The sequence below is a fragment of the Muntiacus reevesi genome, chromosome 1 (assembly GCF_963930625.1).
Source record: "Muntiacus reevesi chromosome 1, mMunRee1.1, whole genome shotgun sequence".
NCBI classification, from domain to species: Eukaryota; Metazoa; Chordata; class Mammalia; order Artiodactyla; family Cervidae; genus Muntiacus; species Muntiacus reevesi.
In genome coordinates this window covers 153,409,592-153,432,613 of record NC_089249.1, presented here as the reverse complement: position 1 = coordinate 153,432,613, position 23,022 = coordinate 153,409,592, and the positions used below count along the sequence as shown (strand labels likewise).

Genomic DNA, 23,022 nt, shown 5'->3' with positions numbered 1-23,022 from the left:
GTTCAGAATCACATTTTGCATTTAGTTGTCACATTTTTTAGCCTCCTTTGGCCTGGAACAGCTACTCAGTCTTTCTTTGAGTTTTATGACCTTGACACTTTAAAAGATCAGAGGCTAATTATTCTGTAGAATGTCCCTCAGTTTGCTTTCTCCTAATGTTTGTTCATGATGCAGATTGTATATCTGGCCTGAAGATCACAGAAGTGATTCTTTGTTCTTTTCACAGGATTTCAGTTTGTCCCATAACCTAATGACATTTACTTTGATCACATGATTGAGGTGGTATTTTATCTTTTTCCTTTCTTGATATTTTGTAGGGGTATTTTGAAGCTATGCAGAATCCCATTTCTGAGCAAACCTTCAATTTATATGTATCAGTGCTAACTAATAGTTTCCTGTTATACTCAATGGATTGTAATTCAAATTAATGCTCAAATTGTCCTTAATTTGGCCAGTAGGATTTTTTTTAAGCTGACTTCTGTGTTCTATTGACATGTTCCTATCATTCTCTTGAGTATTTTCTTCTTTAACTTATAGGCACACAAAAGATGTTCCAAGCCAGTTTTCTATCTTCCCTGTGCCAGTCCTGGAATCAACCATTTTTCCAAGGAGCCCTAGTTCCTTGTAATGGAGAAAGATATTTAGAAATCAGTACCTGATGCTAGGTGTACTTATTGCTGTTGACTTTCATGGTGCCCAGGCCCTCTCAGAGCTAAGAAAATATGAATGTTATATACATGTGTACATAAATGTATATTCATATACATATTTCCATATGTATTTATTTACGTAAATATTAAAAACTATTAGTTCATACTGATACCTGTATTTCCAGCCTACCATTGCAGAAATCATTCTGGTTTTCTCCCTTACCATTTTTGCAACTATCCAATAGTCAGAAACCCTTCATCCTTGTTATATTTACTCATTTGATCAATCCCTCTATATGCAGTTAGCTTCCCATCATCACCCACTTCCTTGTGTGAATGTCACCCTCATTCCACTCAGCTTTGGAAACCTTGTACCAGCCTGACCCAATCCCCCTGCCCAATGTGGACTCCATCTTGGGCTCTGACTCCCCATGCTGGACTTTTCCATTGTGTGATTTCCCTCTTCATCCTGCTGGCTTTGATACCCCATGCCAGGTTGTTCCTTGGTTTGATGTATGCCCTCCTTGTCCTGTTCAGACTCGGATGTCCTGAGCTGAATCTTCTACCCATTTGGTACAATACTTTTAACTAAAGCACAGAGCTCATGTGATTTTCCCCTTTTAATGCCCCGTTTCTGTTCCAGGGTTCAGCCTAAGATTCCATATTGCCTTTAGTTATGACAGTTCCTTACTCCTCTTGTCTTTCATGACTTTGACATTTTTGGTGAGTTTTAGTTATTTTGTAGAATGCCTCTCGGTTTGGATTTGTCTGATGTTTTCTCATGATTAAATTGAGATTATGTGTTTTTGGCAAGAATACTACAGAAGTGATGCTGTTCCTTCTCAGTGGGTCTTATCGAGGGAGTGGTATATGCTATCAAGAAATTTGTTACTGGTAGTATTAATCTTGATCACTGGATTAAGGTGGTGTCTGCCAGACTTCTCCATTATAAAATTACTGATTTTCCCTTCATAGTTAAATAAATATATTGGGAAAGATACTTTGAGACTCTGCTAATATCCTCTTTCTCCTCAAACTTTTGCCCACTGATTTTAGCTATCAGTATGCCATTGACCAGTCTTGCCTTCAGTAATTATTACTGTCATATTTGTCTACGGGTGATTTAAACATTTGTTTCATTCCTACTATACTTATGAATTGTAACTCTTCTGAAGAAAGAACTGTGCCTTCTTCCCCATCTATTTACTTATTCAAGTAATGTATATCAATATTGCACTCTTAGATATTTATTTTATTCTTTGGATTATAATTCAGTACTATCAGTTATTATATTGCTCACATTCTTTAGTCTTTGGTTTTTGGAACTCCTTCAGTTTGGCTCCTTTTACCTTTTGACATGCCCCCATTCTTTTTCATGCACTTCCTGTCTTTCTGTCTCCCTATCTAGAGCCCTGAGTTCATAGTGATACCTTCTTTTCTAGTCTTAATACCATATGGCTCATTCTATCCTTCTTCCTCATTTGTAATTTTTTTCCCTCAGACATTGAGAAACTGGAGTAGGCATTATCTACAATATATTCACTTGTTTGTAGTTACAGAATTGCTAAACTATACTCCTGTGAAAACCAGATTTACAGTACTTGTGCAATTTTTAATTTTTGTACAGTATTTCTGTATGGTTCTATTTTGGTTTAGCCTTGCATTGTCTAGTCAGAATACTGTTTTCAAAGTTAGTGGGGCTTAATCTTTTCTTTTTTCTTCCTCACACCCTTCGGTGTGATTGTCTTATTCATTTGTAATACAGTTAGGTTAATTTATTACTGTTTATATTATATTTTTCCAGATAGCTCAGTGGTAAAGAATCTGCCTGCCAATACAGGAGATGCAGGAGACATGGGCTGAATCCCTGGGTTGGGGACATCCCCTAGAGAGGAAAATTGCAACCCATTCCAGTATTCTTGTGTGAATAATCCAATGGACAGAGGGTCCATGAAGTCCCAAAGAGTTGGACATGACTGAGCACATATACAGAATTACTTTGAATTTTGGGTTCCCTCTCCCCATCCTGGTTGATTTAAATTATTTATCTGGGGGAGAATGTGAAATATTACTGTGGCTTTAAAGAGTCTGAGTAGATACAAAATGATAAATTCAGAGAAGTATTGCTACCTCTGTACCCCTAACTCATTCCTGTTTTTCCTGATATCCATCGTTTCCCACTGTGCTTTGTAGGTAACCAATCTCATCAGTTTATAGTTCATCCTCCTTGTATCTATTTTGCACAAACAAACAGATGTGAGTATATTTTCTTTTCCTTTTTTTTAGTATATTTTCTTATATCCCCTTCTTTCTTTCTTCTTTGTGTTCACTGAATAATGTATCTGAAAAATCACTCCACATCACTCAGAAGTGATCTTGTTGTCTCTTTTTCACACTTGCGTTGTACTCCGTGGTTTACTCAACCATCTTCCTCTATCTGAGCATTTAGGTTGTTTTACAGTATTTTGTAATTATAAACAATGCTACAGTGACTAACCTTATTCATATGTATTTTTATCTTGTTTGATGTTGCTTGATTTTTTCCCATACCAACCAACCTTGTATTTCTGGAATAAACTCAACTTCAATTTGACATATTAAGTTTTATAAAGAATTTTTGCATATCCTTTTTGCATTAGAGTTGCCTTAAATTTTTTTCTCTTATGATAGTCTTGTCAGGTTAATATCAAAGTTATTCTGACCTTAAAAGAGTTGAAGAGTGTTCTTTGTTTTCTTTTCTCTGGAATATTTTGTGTTTGATTGGTATTCTTTCTTCATAAATGTCTGACAGTGCTCTGGCAAAACTTTCTGGGTCTGGAGTTTCCTTAATGGGATGACTTTTCAATTATTTTAATATAGAATATTTTTGATCTACCAAAAGTGCACTTTTTCTGTGACCTCACCTAATAGTTATAGAACTGTCTGAACTGTCTAGATCTCACCCCCAGCTATTTTTAAAATATTCCCTCTGTCTTTGGTTTGTAGTAAGTTTTGGCTGGGATTGGTCTAACTGTGGATTTTCTTTGATTAAGCCTGCTTAGAATTGTTGTGTGTGTCAGTCACTCAGTCATGTCTGACTCTTTGTGACCCGATGGACTGTAGCCCTCCAGGCTCTTCTGTCCATGGAACTCTCCAGACAAGAATACTGGAGTGGGTTGGCATTCCCTTCTCCAGGGGATCTTCTCCACCTAGGGATCAAACCCGGGTCTCCTACCTTACAGGCAGATTCTTTTACTGTCTGAGCCACCAGGGAAGCCTGGGCTTCTGAAATCCATGGCTTAATGTCTTTCATCTTGTTTTGAAAAATTCTTCATCAGATAGTGCTTCTAGTCTCTTCTCTCTTTTGTCTTCTTTTGGTATTTCAGTCACAAGCATATTACACCCTCTCACTGTCTGTGTTGCTCTCCCTTTCGTCTATATTTTCTCTCTCTGACTCGTCTTTTGTTCTGATGATTTTCTTCTGGTCTCTCCTCCAGTTCTCTCGTTGTCTCTTTAACCAATTTAATCTGCTCTCAGACTCATTCACGGAGTTCTTAATTTTGCTTATTATGTTTTTTTAATTTTAGAATTTATATTTAATTATTTAAAGAGCCCATATAATTTAGAAAATGGTTTCTAAGGCTCTGTCAAAGTTTCCAGTCTTTTATTGAATGAATTAAAGCATAGTTACTTTTCAGTTGTGGGACTGTTTGTTCAAATATCTGGAGCTCTTGTTGATCTGTTTCTATCATTTGATTTCTCATATATATGTGGTTTTGTCTCCTTGTATATCTTTGGTTATCTTTGCTTATGTGCTAGTCATTGTATTTAAAAATTGTTTATTATAAAAATAATTTGGAAGCTGATATGATGTTATCTTTCTACAGAAAATATATTCATTTGCTTTTGCTAGCTAGATGCTTAGAGTCAGTAACAACTTGGGGTAGTTTTAATTTATTTCAGGCATCAAGGTTTTTCTGGATGAGCCACAGGACTGAGCAACTGTTTTAATTCTGTTTTAGTCTTTTTTTTTTTTTTTTTTTTTTTATGTGAACCATGTTTAAAGTCTGTACCGAATTTGTTACAATGTTGCTTCTGTTTTATGTTTTGGTGTTTTAGTCTCCAGGCATGTGGGATCTTAGCGCTCTAACCAGGGGTTGAACCCACACACCTTGGCATTGGAAGGTGAAGTCTTAACCACTGGACTGCCAGGGAAGTCCCCTGTTTTATTCTTAATCCCGAGGTAGAGCTCTTTGAGATCCCAATCAAAACCTGAGCTATTTGCCAGAGCCACCACTGTCGGTCAGCCTTGCTTTCTTTATTTTTGGCCTGACAAGACTTTTTATTTTCCATCAGATGTTTTTAGAGTAGTTTTAGGTTCCCAGAAAAATTGAGCAGAAAGTACTGGAGTCCCCATATGTCCCCTGCTCAGACATAATGACAAGTCTTTTAAGAAGTTGCTCAGTCTACAACTCCTCTTTTGAAATGTACAATGCCTCCAGGAGGACAGTGGCCCTAAATACCAGGCTGGATGTTTGTCTTTTCCTAGATTTTGGCCTGTTAATTCTTTACTATCTTGCTATTTTCTGATGCTTTCAAAACAGTTATTTTTAATTATTTTAACTTTTCTAATTATTCCCAGTGGGAAGGTAGCCTGCAATTGTTGAACATATTTATTCTCTTTGTTATAAATTGCTGCAATTAGGTTGCATATTTGAAAAAAACAGGTAAAACCTGTTAAGGGAAACCTTTTCTATTTAGATTCATGATTTAAAATTTTTGCTTCCAATTATGGAGCTGTATTGTAGATATTAAGGTTTTGCTTTTTATAAACTTTTATTCCAGCTCGTGATGCTGATGAGAGAGAGAAGTGGATCCATGCTTTAGAAGAAACTATTCTTCGACATACTCTTCAGCTTCAAGTAAGAATCTTTACATGGCTTCTGGATAGTTCATTAGGTTTTTTGTTTGTTTTCTGTTTTTTTTTAAAATAGCTAATAGGATATAATGGAAACTTTTAATTTCTGAGTTATTTTTGCCTTTACAGTGTTATATATAAAGTTATAGTCATTTTCTTCTGCTTAAAATACTGATTTTTGTCTAGAAACAAGACAGTACAAGGCAATGTTGAAAGTGAAATGCTGTGTTAAAGCGTGCCAGGCTCATTTTTAAAATTTAATATGTATAGTTGGTTATTGGTATAGCCAAATTATATAATAATGCATGATAATAGATAAAATGCTGAGAAGTTGACCTACTTTTCTTTTTGTAGGATTTGGCAGTTACTGTTGTGGATAGTACTGTTAGGGATGAAAGTGAAAGAAAAAAATCCAAACTTGGCTTAAGAGAAAAACACATCTAACTTGGGTGTGGTTTGAAGTAGGCATTTAAATAATGTCATGAGGACCCAGATCCCCATCTCTGTTTCTCGGTCTCAGTTATTCTGGGTTGACTTCATTTTTAGATAGATTCTCTCTTTGTGGTAGTAAAACGGTAGCAGCAATTTCAGCCTCCCATTGGTGGAACTCCAGATCCATAGGAGGCTGTTGTTCTTTCTGGATTAAGAAGATTAGTGAGATTAGTGCTGATACCTTAGCTTCAGTCATTTTTCCAGTCCTAACCAATCATAATTTCATAGTCATATGTTCTACCTCTTGGTAATGGGATTTACCTGCTACATCAAGAAAATGTAGCAGTTAGGGGAGAAAGTGGTCCTCCCTGTCCCCAGGCAAAGTCAGAATGGGGGAGAAAAGATGCTAGGTGACCAAAAAAAAAAATGTCTATATCTATCATACTAAGGATAGTTTTCTGTGTTTGTTCTCCATTGAAAGAGCTTATATTGTGGTATATATAGAGAATTTTGTTTTGATTATTTGGATTTACAGGACGGAATCATAGGAAACTGATGTTTTGTAATCCTTTGTCTACTTAATTTGTCCTATATCAGGAATGGGGGCTTTCCAGGTGGTGCTTGTGGTAAAGAACCCACCTGCCAATGCAAGAGGTGTAAGAGACATGGGTTTGATCCCTGGGTCAGGAAGATCCCCTAGAGGAGGGCACGGCAGTCAACTCCAGTATTCTTGCCTAGAGAATCCCATGGACAGAGGAGCATGGAGGGCTACAGTCCATGGGGTTGCAAAGAGTCAGACATGACTGAAGCAACTTAAGCATGCATGCACATACCAGGAATTGGCTTGGTTAGACAAGTTAGTTTAGAAAATCCCAGGTCCTACAAAATAGCAAACTCCCTATCACTTTGAAAGTTGTTCAGATAAATGCTTTAAAATAATATGTGAGGATATGGCTATTAAGAAACTGTAAGAAATGAATATGGAGTTGAACTCAGAGATCTCTGAAGTTACTCTGTGAGCCAGCTGTGCTTATTGGTTGTTGTTTTTTTTTTAAGATTACTGACTTTATTTATTAGCTGTGCTTTTTAAAAGGAAATTTATAACCACATCTGGCTTGGGTGTACTATGAAGAAATTCTATGAATTCCTTCATAAATTTCTTTTCAATTTCAGTTCAGTTCAGTTCAGTCACTCAGTTGTGTCTGACTCTTTGCAACCCCATGAACCACAGCATGCCAGGCCTCCCTGTCCATCACCAACACCCAGAGTTCACCCAAACTCATGTCCAGTTGAGTTGGTGATGCCATCCAACCATCTATCCTCTGTCGTCCGCTTCTCCTCTTGCCTTCAATCTTTCCCACCATCAGGGTCTTGTCAAATGAGTCAGCTCTTCGCATCAGGTGGCCAAGGTATTGGCCTATAATGAAAAGGACTTCTTTTTTAGGTGTTAGTTCTAAAAGGTCTTATAGGTCTTCATAGAACCATTCAACTTCAGCTTCTTCAGCATTGCTGGTCAGGGCATAGACTTGGATTACTATGATATTGAATGGTTTGCCTTGTAAACAAACAGAGATCATTCTGTCATTTTTGAGATTGCATCCAAGTACTGCTTTTTGTACTCTTTTGTTGACTATGATGGCTACTGCATTTATGCTAAGGGATTCCTGCCCACAGTAGTAGATAAAATGGTCATCTGAGTTTTCAGTTTAGGCAGTTGTATAAATGACTAGCGTCGTTTTAGGAAATTTGTGATCCAATAAGAAGATAAGTATTTTAAGAATCAGCTTAGACTGTAAGTGGCAGATAATATTCCCACCACAGTTTGTTAGACTGATAGTCAAGTCCCTGTGTGATCTATTTTCTTCTAGACGTTTCTATAAACCTACTAGAGTGCTACACCTACATAAATCTACTAAAGTGCTGCTGCTTTCCTCTGAACCCATTTGTTCATTTCTGGTCTCTACATTCCTATATGTGATATTCTGTCTGCCTGTAATACCGTCTGCCTCCACTCTGCCTTTGTGTTCTTCCTCTTTTCTTCAAAGTCCAGTTCAGAACTGACCTCTTCTGTGGAGCCTCTCCGAACCAACCCCTCCTCCCTCAGCTCCCAAACTCAGTGATCTCTTTCCTTTGAATGCCATACTTGTTGCACAGTTTACTGAGTTCTTATTATATTCTTGTTATCCTTTAAGTATATATAATTCCCACCTCATCAGATAGGATGCAGACTCGTTAAGGTACCTAATTTTATCCAATTTTGGAATACATGAACTTTTACTAAGAAGAGAGCTTACATGTCTTTTGGAATAACACAATGAAAGGGGGGAAGTCTTAAATACTGATAGCTTTGATATTTTAAAATACATGTATGGAATAAGTTATTTATATATTTTTTTCTAAAGTTAATACACGCAGGAAATAGGACATTTAGAGATCTGTAATTAAATGTTAATTTGACTGGCAAAAAAGGTAAAGAGATTCTTTTCAAAGATAGTGAAGTATGGTGAAAGACTTGACTCTGGAGCCATAATGACTTCGTTTATGTCCCAGTGCCACCACTTACTCTTACTTCACTACTTACTCACCACTTACATCACTCTGAGTTCCAGTGTCCTCATGTATAAAAAGAGGATAATAAAAGTACCTATTCTTCAGGGCTATTTTGATGATTAAATTAGTTAAATGCAAATGTATTGAAATAATGCCTGGCTATAGTTAAGAACTTGGTAAAAAAACAAAAACAAAAAAACTTCCCACGTGGCTCAGTGGTAGAGAATCTGCCAGCCAATGTAAGAGATGCAGGTTCGATCCCTGGGTCAGGAAGATCCCCTGAAGAAGGAAATGGCAACCCACTCCAGTATTCTTGCCTGGGAAATCCCCTGGACAGAGGAACCTCGTGGGCTACACATACATGGGGTTGTAAAAAAGTTGGACACAACTTAGTGACTAAAAAACAATAACAAATCTTAAGCGATTACTAATACTCAACTTTCAAATCTCAACAGCTCAGGCTATAATGCTATCATTAGCAGAAACAGAAAAACTGGATATAAACATGGGTTTGAGGAGAAAGAGCTGATAAGCCAGTTTTAGCCTCGCCGAGGTTGAATTTCAGGGAGACATCCAAATATCAAAATCCATAAGGATAGAATGTAGGACTAAAGCTACAGTTACTTTTACCATTCCTACCCCCAGTACTTGGCATTGTAAATGGTGCTTGATAAATGTTAATTAAGGAAAGAATTGACGAGGGAATTAATGAATAAACACATGATGTATAGACTGCTTTTATATTGCTGTGTATCACATTCTTTGAGATGTCTAACATATTGTTCGGCCCTGTTGTCTAACATACTGTTACACCTCCATAAGTCATGTATACAATAGTCATGTATAGTTGTGAGAGTTGGACTATAAAGAAAACTTAGCACCGAAGAATTGATGCTTTTGAACTGTGGTGTTGGAGATGACTCTTAAGAGTCCCTTGGACTGCAAGGAGATCCAACCAGTTCATCCTAAAGGAAATCAGTCCTGAATATTCATTGGAAGGACTGATGCAGAAGCTGAAACTCCAATACTTTGGCTACCTGATGCGAAGATCTGACTCATTTGTATAGACCCTGATGCTGGGAAAGATTGAGGGCAGGAGGAGAAGGGGACAACAGAGGATGAGATGGTTGGATGGCATCACCAACTGGATAGACATGAGTTTGAGCAAACTCCAGGAGTTGGTGATGGGCAGGGAGACCTGTCATGCTGCAGTACACGGGGTCGCAAAGAGTCGAACATGACTGAGCGATTGAACTGAACTGAACTGATGCCATTCTTATTTCTATTCCCCAATGCCCCCAGCTCTTATATTTCTCTGCTTGGAGGTCACAAAATCGAGATGGCTTTATCTGTCACTTTACATTTTGTCTAACTTTAATCAAATTTCTATAAATATTTGTCTTCCTATTGATTTCTTTTTGATTGCCAGTTAAATTCCCACAGTGGTTCTTTTTTAAATTACTGTTCAATATCTAATATAGTCTATTCCCTTCTTTACAGAAAAGATCTCACTACTTCTTCAACAGTTATAAGTGACTGCACCTATTTTTTTCTTTCTATGCTTTGCATATTTCAAGGCAAAAAATATTCTCACTCTTTCCTCAAGTTAATGATACCCCCATAATCTTGACTACATGGCATTTCCTTTAGACTATGACCTTACTTACCCTCCAGCAGTCCCCATTATTTCCATGAATTCAGTTAAAACTTCTGTGTTGATGACTTTCTTCCCTTCCCCCATCTTTATATCTCTTTTGCTGTTTAGCTTCTCCCTTAAGTCCTCAATTCTTTCCTCGTGGATTTTGCCTCATAGATGTCTTCTGAAATTCAACCTCAATAAGGCTAAAAGTGTCTTATCAGCTCTTTTCTCCTCAAATCCATCTCTTTATCCTTTTTTTTCTGTTTCTTAATGACTATATTATAGTCTGATCCTTTGAGGTTTGAAAATTGAGGTTTTTTCAGGTAATAACTTCTAACTTGCCAAGCCTGGGGATTTCTTTTCTTCTTTTTTTCCCCTCTCTTTTTAATAGAATTACTTACACTTCTGTGCTCACTTTGACTATGGAGAAGGAAATGGCAACCCACTCCAGTACTCTTGCCTGGAAAATTCCATGGATGAAGGAGCCTGGTGGCCTACAGTTCATGGGGTCCCAAAGAGTCAGACACAACTGAGCGACTTCACTTTCACTTTCTTACATCTGACTAACTCTGTTTCTAGTGCCCTCCTAATATTCCTGAATCTATTCCTTTCTTCATCCTATGAACTGAGCATCTGTAATTAATGATCTTAAGGCCTCTATAACTGTGAGAAACCTTTAGTGGTTTGCATTTGCCTGTAGAGTGAAATGAAAATTCTTATTAGGGAATTTCACTGTCTGATCGATTTGATTCCAGCCTAAATTTCTGTTGCCTGTCCCTGCATGTACTTGATGCTCTACGCAGAAATTATTCCTGGTTCTGTGCTGTGTAATCTGTCTTTTAAACCTCTTTTAAACTTTACCTGATCTTTAGAAAGTGAAAGTGAAAGTCACTCAGTTGTGTCAGATTCTTTGTGACTCCATGGACTGTATGATTCATGGAATTCTCCAGGCCAGAATACTGGAGTGAGTAGCTTTTCCCTTCTCCTTAAAGGTATATATAAAATCTTAATAAAGTAGTTGTGCTAAGGTATTATTGTATCTCCAACATATTATACTTTGTAGATAGAAGTGAAGTCAAGTCAAGTTGCTCAGTCATGTCCGACTCTTTGTGACCCCATGGACTGTAGCCTACCAGGCTGCTCTGTCTATGGGATTTTCCAGGTGAGAGTACTGGAGTGGGTTGCCATTTCCTTCTCCAGGGGATCTTCCCAACCCAGGGGTTGAACCCGGGTCTCTTGGATTGCAAGCAGACGCTTTACCGTCTATTCATAAATATTTGTTCTGTTTTTCCTTCCATTCTGATTAATGGAAATTCATCTGGAGCATCCCTTGTACTTTCTCCCTTTCCTTCTATCTTACCTTTGTTCTTTTCTTTTAGTATTGTTCCTGTTGCTTTGCGGGTAACCGTGAATTACAATTAGGATAGTCTGAGGATGGAAGAAGACAACTGAAACCTCTCTCCTTTCGACTCCTATGTTGAATTTCTGATAGTTACTCTAGACTTGTATTTAGGTTGTGATATCTTTTCATGTATTTGCAGCCAACTTCACTCTTTGAGAGAGTCCAGAGGGGCTGCTGAGCATCTTTATTCCCTCTTTTTAGCCTGTAAGAGGCATTTAGTAGATATCTGATGATACTAATTAATGAAAGTAAACATTTCAGTTCTTTATTTACCCTTGTAAGCTTTAGTACGGACTAAATGCTGAGAGATTCCTAAGCAAATGATTGATCATGGAATAAGATTTAGGATGTTATATCCTGTATGTTTTGAAGTATTCTAATTTTTTAATGTATTATGAATTATAGCTACTGGTCTGGATATCTTACAGCTATAAAAGTCAGGTTTACTTGAGTAAATGGGCCCATTTAAAAAAAAAACAACTTTTGCAAGAAAAAACTCTTGAACCCCAGTGTTTAAAGTAAACTATCATAGTGTTATTTAATGTGGGCAAACATAAATCTATATATCAACTTCTTAAGTTTAAAATCTTATAGAACTAACCATACATTTAAATGAAAATTTCAAGTTAAATACAAATAAAACACAAAACAATAAAATCTAAATTAACATTAAGTTGATGTGCTGAATGATACTGCCTTGCTTAAAGTGGTTCACTACTTTGAACATGAGTATGATACTGTAAGGAATAGATTCTTTTTCAGTTTGGCATGCACATACTATTGTGTGGAATGTGATAACTGTAATCTCTCCACATTTCTGTGTTCTGACTAGTGGAAATCCTTCATTTGCACAGCATGTATCATGAGGTCTTTGACTTTGACTTCCCACATATGTCATTTTCATGGTCAAGGCTCTTCTATGGCAAGTGATAGTTTTTGGTGCCAACTTGATGATAAACAATATGGGCAATGAAGTATCTTGTTAGCACTTGAATTTGATGTTGTTACTGCTGATTCAGTGTGTGGTTATACTAATTTTTATAGGTTATCAGAAACTAAAACACATAAGATTGAGATACAGAAACTTGTTTAGACCCCAATTTGAATACCATAAAGTAGATGTTTGAGTAGTATAGACCTTTATAGGTTTTCTGGTGGCTCAGTGGTAAAGAATGCCTGCAATGCAGGAGACCTGGGTTTGATCTCTGAGTCAGGAAGATCTCCTGGAAAAGGGAATGGCTGTCCACTTCAGTATTCTTGCTTGGAGAATTTAGTGGACAGAGGAACCTGGTGGGCTACAGTTCGTGGGATGACAAAGAGTTGGACATGACTGAGTGACTAACACTTTAAATTTTTCATAGATATTTTAAGTTTTTGGCTTCCATGCTATAAATGGAGCTGATATTTTAAAAAAATTTATACTGAATGGTTTCTGTGATTATAATTTGAGTCAGGAAATTGGGCAATACTTGTCCTTGTCTGTGTAAGTTTCTGTAGGCCACTGTAGACTGTATCTTAGGTGGTTATCAAATTGGAATTTCATTGCTACTGACTTGTAATCTTTTAATTTTTGCCCTTTCCTATTTGTTCACTATATATTGGCTTTGATCTCAAGCCTGTAGAGAAAAAGGACATGATATCTATAAGAATATGGCTGAGGGGAATAGTGAGGGCTGGTAGAAATCTCACCAGAAATGCTATTGAATCTGTAAGTAAAACATCATTATACATAAAAGAGATGTGATAGAATTCAGATTACAATTCGTTATAGAGACCAAAAAAACAATAGAACCATTCTGAAGCATTTTTTCAAACCTAGATACTTTGTATGATAACTACATACATGCTAAAGTTTTATTATCAGTTCAGTTCAGTCGCTCAGTTGTAACCATAAATTTAATATTTAAGATGCAATTTAGGATAGTAGTTGAACTAATTATTAGTATTAGTTAGCTTGAGTCTCCCCTCTTTTCTATAATAGCTATGTGTCTAATTGGGTAGTTAAGATTAGTAGAAATCTGAGTACTTTTCTTCTTTAAAATATTTTTTTAAAATTTTATTTATTATCTTCGACTGTGCTGGTCTTCATTGCTGCGCAGGCTTTTCTCTAGTTGCAACAATTGGGGGCTGCTTTCTAGTTGCGGTGTTCAGGCTTTTCATTGTGGTGGCTTCTCTTCTTATGAAGCACTGGCTCTAGAGAGTGGGGGCTTCAGTAGTTGTGGCTCCCAGGCTCTAGAGCACAGGCTCAATAACTGTGGCACATGGGCTTAGTTCTGTGGTCTCTGGGATCCTCCTGGACCAGGGATCAAACCCGTGCCTCCTGCATTGGCAGGCGGATTCTTTACCACTAGCCACCAGGAAGCCCTTGTGTATTTTTCTTGAGTGTTAAGCTATTTTACTGAAGGTTAGCTTTTGGAACTTATATTTCAATTTCTTAGTATATAATACTGACTGCATAAACATAATAACTATCACTGTATCATTTCCCTTGGCCTCATATAGATTTTATTTTTGTGTCATATAGAAAAATACATGTGTTTTGTTTTTCTCCCTTGAAGCCCTTTGTTTCCCAGAGGAAATGATTGCAATATAGATGTGTCACTTTTTCCACAGGTAAAATGGTATGCAGAGGTAGCCAGGTACTTGGGGCTCCTACAACAAAGGAAAATTCCTCTAAGGAATGTTCCCAACATTGTTGCTATTACTGAAGGTAGAGGAATTTCTGGCTCCTAAATTGGAATTTAGGATTCAAGGATTCGTTTTTTAATAAGAAATTTTGTTATAATAGTGGTGGCCCATCTTATCTTGAACTCTTGGGAAACAGCTAAAAACAAATAGTCCAGTTTTGTAGATACTAAAGATTGTTCCTTTAGGTGCCAGAAATTTATTTTTATTGTGGCCTTTTGGAAATCTTTTAGAACTTATATTTTACTGCCTTCTCTTTATAGAAATAAAGTTTAAAAATTAAAAAAAAAAATAGTACATGCTCAATTCAGAACATACAGAGAATACAGAAAAGTTATTTATTTCATAAATATTTATAAGACACTTAATGTGTTCAGTGCACTGTACTAGTTGTGGAGGATATAATTGTGAATAAATGACATACTGTCCTTGTCTTTACTGAGCTCAGTCTGGTAGAAAGAAGAAAATAAAAATCATGAGAATTGAATCTTTAAAAAACTATAATAATGTCATAAGTTATGCTTCCATTGAGGTAGGCTGGTTGATCAGAGACCACTTCTCTGAAGCAGTGACATATTAATAAAAGTATATAAAATAAAAGCAATAGCTTTTCTTACACCTTTTCTTTTGAGAAAAACATGGAGTTCCAACTTGTTAATGTCCTAATTCTCATGTAAAGTTAGTGTCCCTAAAAGCCTGGAGCATTTAAAGTGAAGAGCAATCACACAATACAAAGACATTTTATCCATCTTGTGGCAGGAAACTCTCTATGTACTTTTACCCAGTTTTGGCAACTCACATGGTTTTAGTGGAATCAGAACTTTCAGAAGAAAGTTAAGTGACCAGTGTAGAGTTTAGCTATAAAAATAGGGACAATAGCACCTTTCTCCTATAATTTAAAAATTGAATGGTACTAAAGGAAATGGCAACCCACTCCGGTATTCTTGCCTGTAAAATCCCATGGACAGAGGAGTCTGGTGGGCTACAATCCACAAGGTAGCAAAGAGTCGGACACGAAGGCTCATATAGAAAACATTGCCCTTCTGTTGCAGGAAGGGGGGCCCCTTCCAGGGCCCGAAATTGGTCTCTTGTCTAACACTCAGAACTGAATGGTCTGAAGAGACACATTTACTGAGAAAGCAAGAGATTTTATTGGGAAAGGGCACCCGGGTGGAGAGCACTAGGGTAAGGGAACCCAGGAGAACAGCTCTGTCACATGGCTTGCAGTCTTGGGTTTTATGGTGATGGGATTAGTTTCCGGGTTGTCTTTAACCAATCACTCTGACTCAAGAGTCCTTCCTGGTGGTATACCCTTGATCAGCCAAGATGGATGCCAGAGAGGATTCTGGGAGGTGGTCAGACATGTGGTGCTCCTTTTGACCTTTCCTGAACTCTTCCGGTTGGTGGTGGCTTATTAGTTCCGTGTTCCTTACCAGGACCTCCTGTTGTAAAACAACTTATGCAAATAGTTACTATGGTGCCTGGCTAGGGTGGGCAGTTTCGATCATTGTGCTTCCCCTAACACTTCTGCCTCTTTGCTTTCTCTGTTCTGCTTGTTAGACTACCCATTTTCAACCTTTTTTGCTGTTTATATTGCTATTTTTGTAATGTACCTAGCATTTCATTCATTCAGTAGACATTTATTAAGGACCTAGTACATGCCTGTCTCTCTGTGAGGAGATGCTAAAGATACAGTGATGATTAAGGCAGTATACTATCGATAACCATTGTGGAGTTGTTTAGAGGGTATTCATTCCTAAATCTGAACTTGTTTGATGATGCATTGAGAATTGCAAATAATTTACATACAGACTTCTGGAATATGGTGATCCAGATCACAAATTAAGGACTGCTTCTACCATATGCCAGGTATTGTATTTATTCCATTTGGCTAAATTTTCTCTGTGAAAATTTATTGGCTGACTTTAATTTTGAGACTTCTGGATACTAGTCAGACAAAATATAGGAGCTACATATTCTGCTTCCAAGAGTTGTCTTTTAATGTTGTCTGCTCCAATAATTTGGCTCAAATTGCTAGGCAAATTCCTAGGGAAACTATTATTATCCCCCCCAACCTCATTTTTGCTGCTTCTTTTCTATTGTAATTGAAAGTATTTGTCTATCTCTAAAATGACATCAGACTGGAATGTGATTTGTAGGTAAACATTGGACTCTAGCAGAAATAATATTTTTGAAAGTAGTACATAAATTTTGTACAGTTAAAATGTTCTTTTCATCTTAATAGCTATAGGTAAGGTTGGCCTTCTTTTTATTCAGTAGACTTCCTGTCATTTTAAAGATCCCCCACCAGTCTGAACCTTAGTGTCGTGATTTTTCAGATTTTTGTATACATTTTTAAAGTCTACTTTTTCTTGTTATTTATGTGTTTTTCAGTTTTTTCCTCCACTTTTATTGAAGGAAATTGACATACAACATTGTATTACTTTAAGGTATACAACATGATGCTGTTTTTTATACTTCTTAATCACTATATTCTATTATTTTAAAATATTTTTATTCATTTATTTATTTATGGCTGCATTGGGTCTTTGTTGCTGTGCGGGCTTTCTCTGGTTGTGGTGAGCCCGGGGGCTGGTCTTTACTGTTGAACATGGACCCTAGGGTGTGGGCTCAGTCGTGGTTAGTTGCTTCGCAGCACATGGAATCTTCCCAGACCAGGATCGAACCAGTATCCCCTGTGTTGGCAGATGGATTATTAACCACTGGACCACCAGGGAAATCCTATTCTATTCTTTTCTTGAACAATAACAAAAATATTTATCAATTTAATTTAATCGCTTAGTAGCTTTAGATCATCGAAAAAGCAAGAGAGTTCCAGAAAAACATCTATTTCTGCTTTATTGACTATGCCAAAGCCTTTGACTGTGTGGATCACAACAAACTGTGGAAAATTCTGAAAGAGATGGGAATACCAGACAACCTGACCTGCCTCTTGAGAAACCTGTATGCAGATCAGGAAGCAACAGTTAGAGCTGGACATGGAACGACAGACTGGTTCCAAATAGGAAAAGGAGTACATCAAGGCTGTATATTGTCACCCTGCTTATTTAACTTCTATGCAGAGTACATCATGAGAAACACTGGGCTGGGTGAAGCACAAGCTGGAATCAAGATTGCTGGGAGAAATATCAATAACCTCAGATATGTAGATGACACCACCCTTATGGCAGAAAGTGAAGAAGAACTAAAGAGGCTCTTGATGAAAGTGAAAGAGGAGAGTGAAAAAGTTGGCTTAATGCTCAACATTAGGAAAACTAAGATCATGGCATCTGGTCCCATCACTTCATGGCAAATAGATGGGGAAACAGTGGAAACAGTGGCTGACTTTATTTTTCTGGGCTCCAAAATCACTGCAGATGGTGACTGCAAGCCATGAAATTAAAAGATGCTTACTCCTTGGAAGGAAAGTTATGACCAACCTAGGCAGCATATTAAAAAGCAGAGACATAACTTTGTCAACAAAGGCCTGTCTAGTCAAGGCTATGGTTTTTCCAGTGGTCATGTATGGATGTGAGAGTTGGACTATGAAGAAAGCTGAGTGCGAAAGAATTGATGCTTTTGAACTGTGGTGTTGAAGAAGATTCTTGAGAGTCCCTTGGACTGCAAGGAGATCCAACCAGTCCATCCTAAAGGAGATCAGTCCTGGGTGCTCATTGGAAGGACTGATGCTGAAGCTGAAACTCCAATACTTTGGCCACCTGATGCAAAGAGCTGAGTCGTTTGAAAAGACCCTGATGCTGGGAAAGGTTGAGGGCAGGAGGAGAAGGGGGTGACAGAGGTGGTTGGATGGCATCACCTACTCGATGGACATGGGTTTGGGTGGACTCCGGGAGTTGGTGATGGACAGGGAGGCCTGGAATGCTGTGGTTCATGGGGTCTCAAAGAGTTGGACACAATAGCAACTGAACTGAACTGAACTGAGCTTTAGTTATGTAGTTCAAAGATAAGTATTGAAGATCCCTCTGATACATGGGTTGTCATATGTGACTTTAAGGCATTGGTCACTTAATTTTCTTCTAAAACAACTTGTAGATTTCTTTAGAAACACTTGAGTTGCCAGATTTGATTAGAAGTCCTACTGTTTCTTGGAATAAAATGAGTATGTTGCCTTGTATTATTTAATTACCTTTCATTTTAAATGCTACAACTTTTGTGCACACTAATCTTATACTGGGATTAGGAAAATGAGAATTATGTATCTGTAACACAGTTACCTCTAATATGAAACTGAGAAAAGGTAGACTCTGGACTTAGCTAAATTATTAAAAGACTATGGTAAATCATATTCTCTGTTGCCATTATGATCAAGATCCTCCAAGCTAGGCTTCAGCATCATGTGAACCAAGAACTTCCAGATGTCCAACCTGAGTTTACAAAAGGCAGAAGAACCAGAGATCACATTGCCAGCTTTCGCTGGATCATAGATAAAGCAAGGGAATACCAGAAAAACATCTACATCTGTTTCATTGACTACGCTAAAGCCTTTGACTGTGTGGATCATAACAAACTGTGGAAAACTCTTAAAGAGATGGGAATACCAGACCATCTTATCTGTCTCCTGTGAAACCTGTATGTGGGTCAAGAAGCAACAGTTAGTTCCTGTATGGAACAACTGCCTGGTTCAAGATTGAGAAAGGAGTCCGACAACGCTGTTTATTGTCGCTCGGTTTACTTAACTTATATGCAGAGTACATCAGGTGAAACGCCAGTCTGAATTAGTTATAAACTGGAATCAAGATTGTAGATATCAACAACCTCAGATAATGTGGATGATACCATTCTAATGGCAGAAAGTGAAAAGGAACTAGAGAGCCTCTTGAAGGAGGAAAGTGAAAAAGCTGGCTAAAACTCAATATAGAAAGACTAAGATCATGGCATCTGGTCCCATCATTTTGCAAATAGAAGGGGAAAAGGTGGCAGCAGTGACAGATTTCATTTTCTTGGGCTCTAAAATCTCTGTGGATGGTGACTGCAGCCATGAAATTAGAGGATGATTGCTTCTTGGCAGGAAAGCTATGACAAACCTAGACAGTGTGTTAAAAAGCAAAGACATCACCTTACTGACAAAGGTCCACATAGTCAAAGCTATGGTCTTTCCAGTTGTCATGTATGGATGTGAGAACTGGACACATAAAGAAGGCAGAGTGCCGAAGAATTAATGCTTTCAAACTGTGGTGCTGGAGAAGACTCTTGAGAGTCCCTTGGACAGCAAGGATATCAAACTAGTGAATCTTAAAGGAAATCAACCCTGAATACTCTTTGGAAGGACTGATGCTAAAGCTGAAGCTCCAGTTCTTTGGCCAACTGGTGCTAACAGCTGACTCATTGGAAAAGACCCTGATGCTGGGAAAGATTGAAGGCAGAAGGAGAAGAGGATGACAGAGGATGAGATGGCTGGATAGCATTACTGATTCAATGGATATGACCTTGGGCAAACTCCAGGAGATGGTTAGGGACAGGGTAGCCTGGCATGTTACAGTTTGTGGGGTTGTGAAGCGTCAGACATGCCTTGGCAACTGAACAACAGCATTGCCATTATACCAGTCTTAGACACTTAAGTCTATCAAAAATAAAAAACAAACCCAATTTATAATTGGGTCCACTAAATTTATACTAGGATTTACTTTTTCTACTACACTGTCAAAAATGATAGTGCCTTAGATTTTGAAGTTCTTGACCCCTGATGATGATGATGATGATAATGGTGGTGGTGGTGGTGATAGGTGATTTGGAGGACACACACACAATCTATACTTTGGTATGTAATGTTAAATGCAAAGTCTTTAATGACCCTATGGATCTGTCTTGTTGGGAAGATAACAAGAACACATGAAAAGCACATGAACGAACTGGTAAGCAAAAATTACATAGATTAAGTTTGTCTCTTATAGGGTCAAACAGTGCAATTTATAAACAGATTTAGAGATATAGGCTTTTTTTTCTGCCTTGACCTGGAGAACTGTTTGATCAACCAGTATTGAATCAAAGTCCTTTGAGCTTCTCTGGCACAAAATTAACTGCTAGAAAAGCAGATATGAAAGGAAAAAAATGTAAAGGGCATTAGTGAAGGTTATTAGACAGTGACCTTAACCTTGTCCATCTGGCAAAATTAATGTATTTTTATCCATCACTGCTTATAGTTTCACTGATGTTTATCATAGAATTAATGTTTATTTTCAGACTGTTAACAGAGGAACTTCATTATTGAGCACTTAATATGTGCCAGGCATTTGGCTAAATACTGACGCTATGATGAACAGAATCAGATAGATCTTTACCTCTTTACCTCTTACAGTCTAGTGATGAACATAAACATTAAATAGAGAATTATGCAAATAGAAAACAGAGCCATGGTTGGCAGGATTGACTGCTTGAGGGGCACAAGGGAAATTTTGGGATACTGGAAATGTTCTATGTCTTAATTGTGGTGGTGGCTGCACTTGTGCATACATTTATCAAAATACATTGAACTCTGTACATCTAAAAAAGATACATTTAATTATATATAAATCACAACAGTATGTTTGTTTAAAGAAAGAAAGAAAAAAAGTGAAGTCACTTAGTTGTGTCTGACTCTCTGCGACTCCATGAACTGTGGCCTACCAGGCTCCTCTGTCCATGGGATTCTCCAGGCAAGAGTACTGAAGTGGTTTGCCATTTCCTTCTCCATGTTTGTTTAAAAAATAACTCAAATACATGTAAAATTATAGCTGTAATAAGTTTTACAAAGGAGTGCTGCAAGGGCTATGAGAACATAAAATAGAATTCACATAGGCAGGGAGGAAATGATGAGTAGAAGTAAATTAAGTGAAGGATGGGGATTGGTTTCATGGGGACATGAAATAACCACAGGGCCCACGTGTCAAGTCCCTGAGGTTAGATGATCCATGGCAAATTGAAAGAACTTGGAAAAGGCCATTGTGTGGAGTGGAGAAAATGAGGGAGTAGAAGGTGTAAGACAGGTAGGGCTAATGGACAGGGAGGGCTAAACCTTGCATACTATTGATGAATACTCAGTTGTATCCTAAGCACAATGGTAAGTAGTTGAAGTTCTTTAATGGGGTCAGGTTAGGAACGCTGGCCTGGAGGAAGCACAAGCTGATTACGGGGAGAAATAACAATGACTTCAGATATGCAGATGACACCACCCTTATGGCAGAAAGTGAAGAACTTAAAGAGCCTCTTGATGAAAGTGAAAGAGGAGAGTGAAAAAGTTGACTTAAAAAAAAAAGTTAGCTTAAGGCTCAACATTTGGAAAACTAAGATCATTGCATCTGGTCCCATCTCTTTATGTCAAATAGATGGGGAAACAGTGGAAACAGTGGCTGACTTTTTTTTGGGGGGGGGGGTGCTGCAAAATCACTGCAGATGGTGATTGCAGCCATGAAATTAAAAGATGCTTACTTCTTGGAAGAAAAACTATGACCAACCTAGACAGCATATTATAAAGCAGAGACATTACTTTGTCAACAGCGGTCCGTCTAGTCAAAGCTATGGTTTATCCAGTAGTCATGTATGGATGTGAGAGTTGAACTATAAAGACAGCTGAGCACCGAAGAATTGATGCTTTTGAACCGTACTGTTGGAGAAGACTCTTGAGAGTCCCTTGAACAGCAAGGAGATCCAACCAGTCCATCCTAAAGGAGATCAGTCCTGGGTGTTCATTGGAAGGATTGATGCTGAAGCTGAAACTCCAGTACTTCGGCCACCTGATGTGAAGAGCTGACTCATTTGAAAAGACCCTGATGCTGGGAAAGATTGAGGGCAGGAGGAGAAGGGGATGACAGAGGATGAGATGGTTGGATGGCATCACTGACTCAATGGACATGGGTTTGGGTAGACTCTGAGAGTTGGTGATGGACAGGGAGGTCTGGCGTGCTGCGGTTCATGGGGTCACAAAGAGTCAGACACGACTGAGTGACTGAACTGAGCTGGATAGGTCAAGGTCAGGTGAGGAGGCAGTCACAGCTGGTTTTGGAAACCAACTACTGTGGCCCGAAGTGTTAAGAAAGAATTGGAGGAGCTTTAAAAAGCAGGAATACTTTACTAAGGCGATCATTGCAAGAGGCTGGATCTGTAATTGAGTGGTGGTGATAGAGTTAGGTAGATAGACTTGAGATTGTATTCAGGAGGGAAAATGGCAGAATGTGGTGATGGATTGAATGTGGAATGGGTAAAGTGTCAAGGACTGCCAGATTTAATTTACTGTGTGGATGGTACTGATTTTTACTTACTGATACAGGTAGGACTGGAAGAGGATCAGGCTTTTGAGGGAGGGGATGCAGGAAGAAGAAAATGTATTTGGTATTGGACATTTTGAAAAAAATGTACATAAAACCAATGGGATCTTTACAGTGGATCAAGCATCTATTAAGTGTTTTGTGCAGTGTACAAGGTGCTAGTCTTAAGGGCTACCAGTAGAGATAGAAACATTAATTAGCTGCTTAGTGGCACTAGTGGTAAAGAATCCACCTGCCAATACAGGAGATGCCAGAGACATGGGTCTTGAGGATCCCCTGGAGGAGGAAATGGCAACCCACTCCAGTTCTTGCCTGGAAAATTCCACGGATAGAGGAGCCTGGTGGGCTACAGTCCATGGGGTCACAAAGAGTTGGACATGACTGAGCACACATGCCTAAACTTTGTTTAGGAGTTTAATAAAATTACAGTTATATATATAACCATGAACCATTGGAACCCCATGAACAGTATGAAAGGCAAAAAGATAGGACACTGAAAGATGAAC

General features: G+C 38.0%; 1 protein-coding gene across 2 annotated transcripts in view; it reads left to right on the top strand.

Moving 5' to 3' along the window:
- OSBPL9 (oxysterol binding protein like 9) overlaps nucleotides 1-23,022 on the top strand; it is a 165,669-nt gene that overhangs the window by 82,131 nt on the left and 60,516 nt on the right. For both annotated transcript variants that reach the window (XM_065913286.1, XM_065913280.1), the window contains exon 4: nucleotides 5,475-5,551. In XM_065913286.1, coding sequence (XP_065769358.1) covers nucleotides 5,475-5,551 — 77 coding nt within the window. The remainder of the gene's footprint in view (nucleotides 1-5,474; nucleotides 5,552-23,022) is intronic.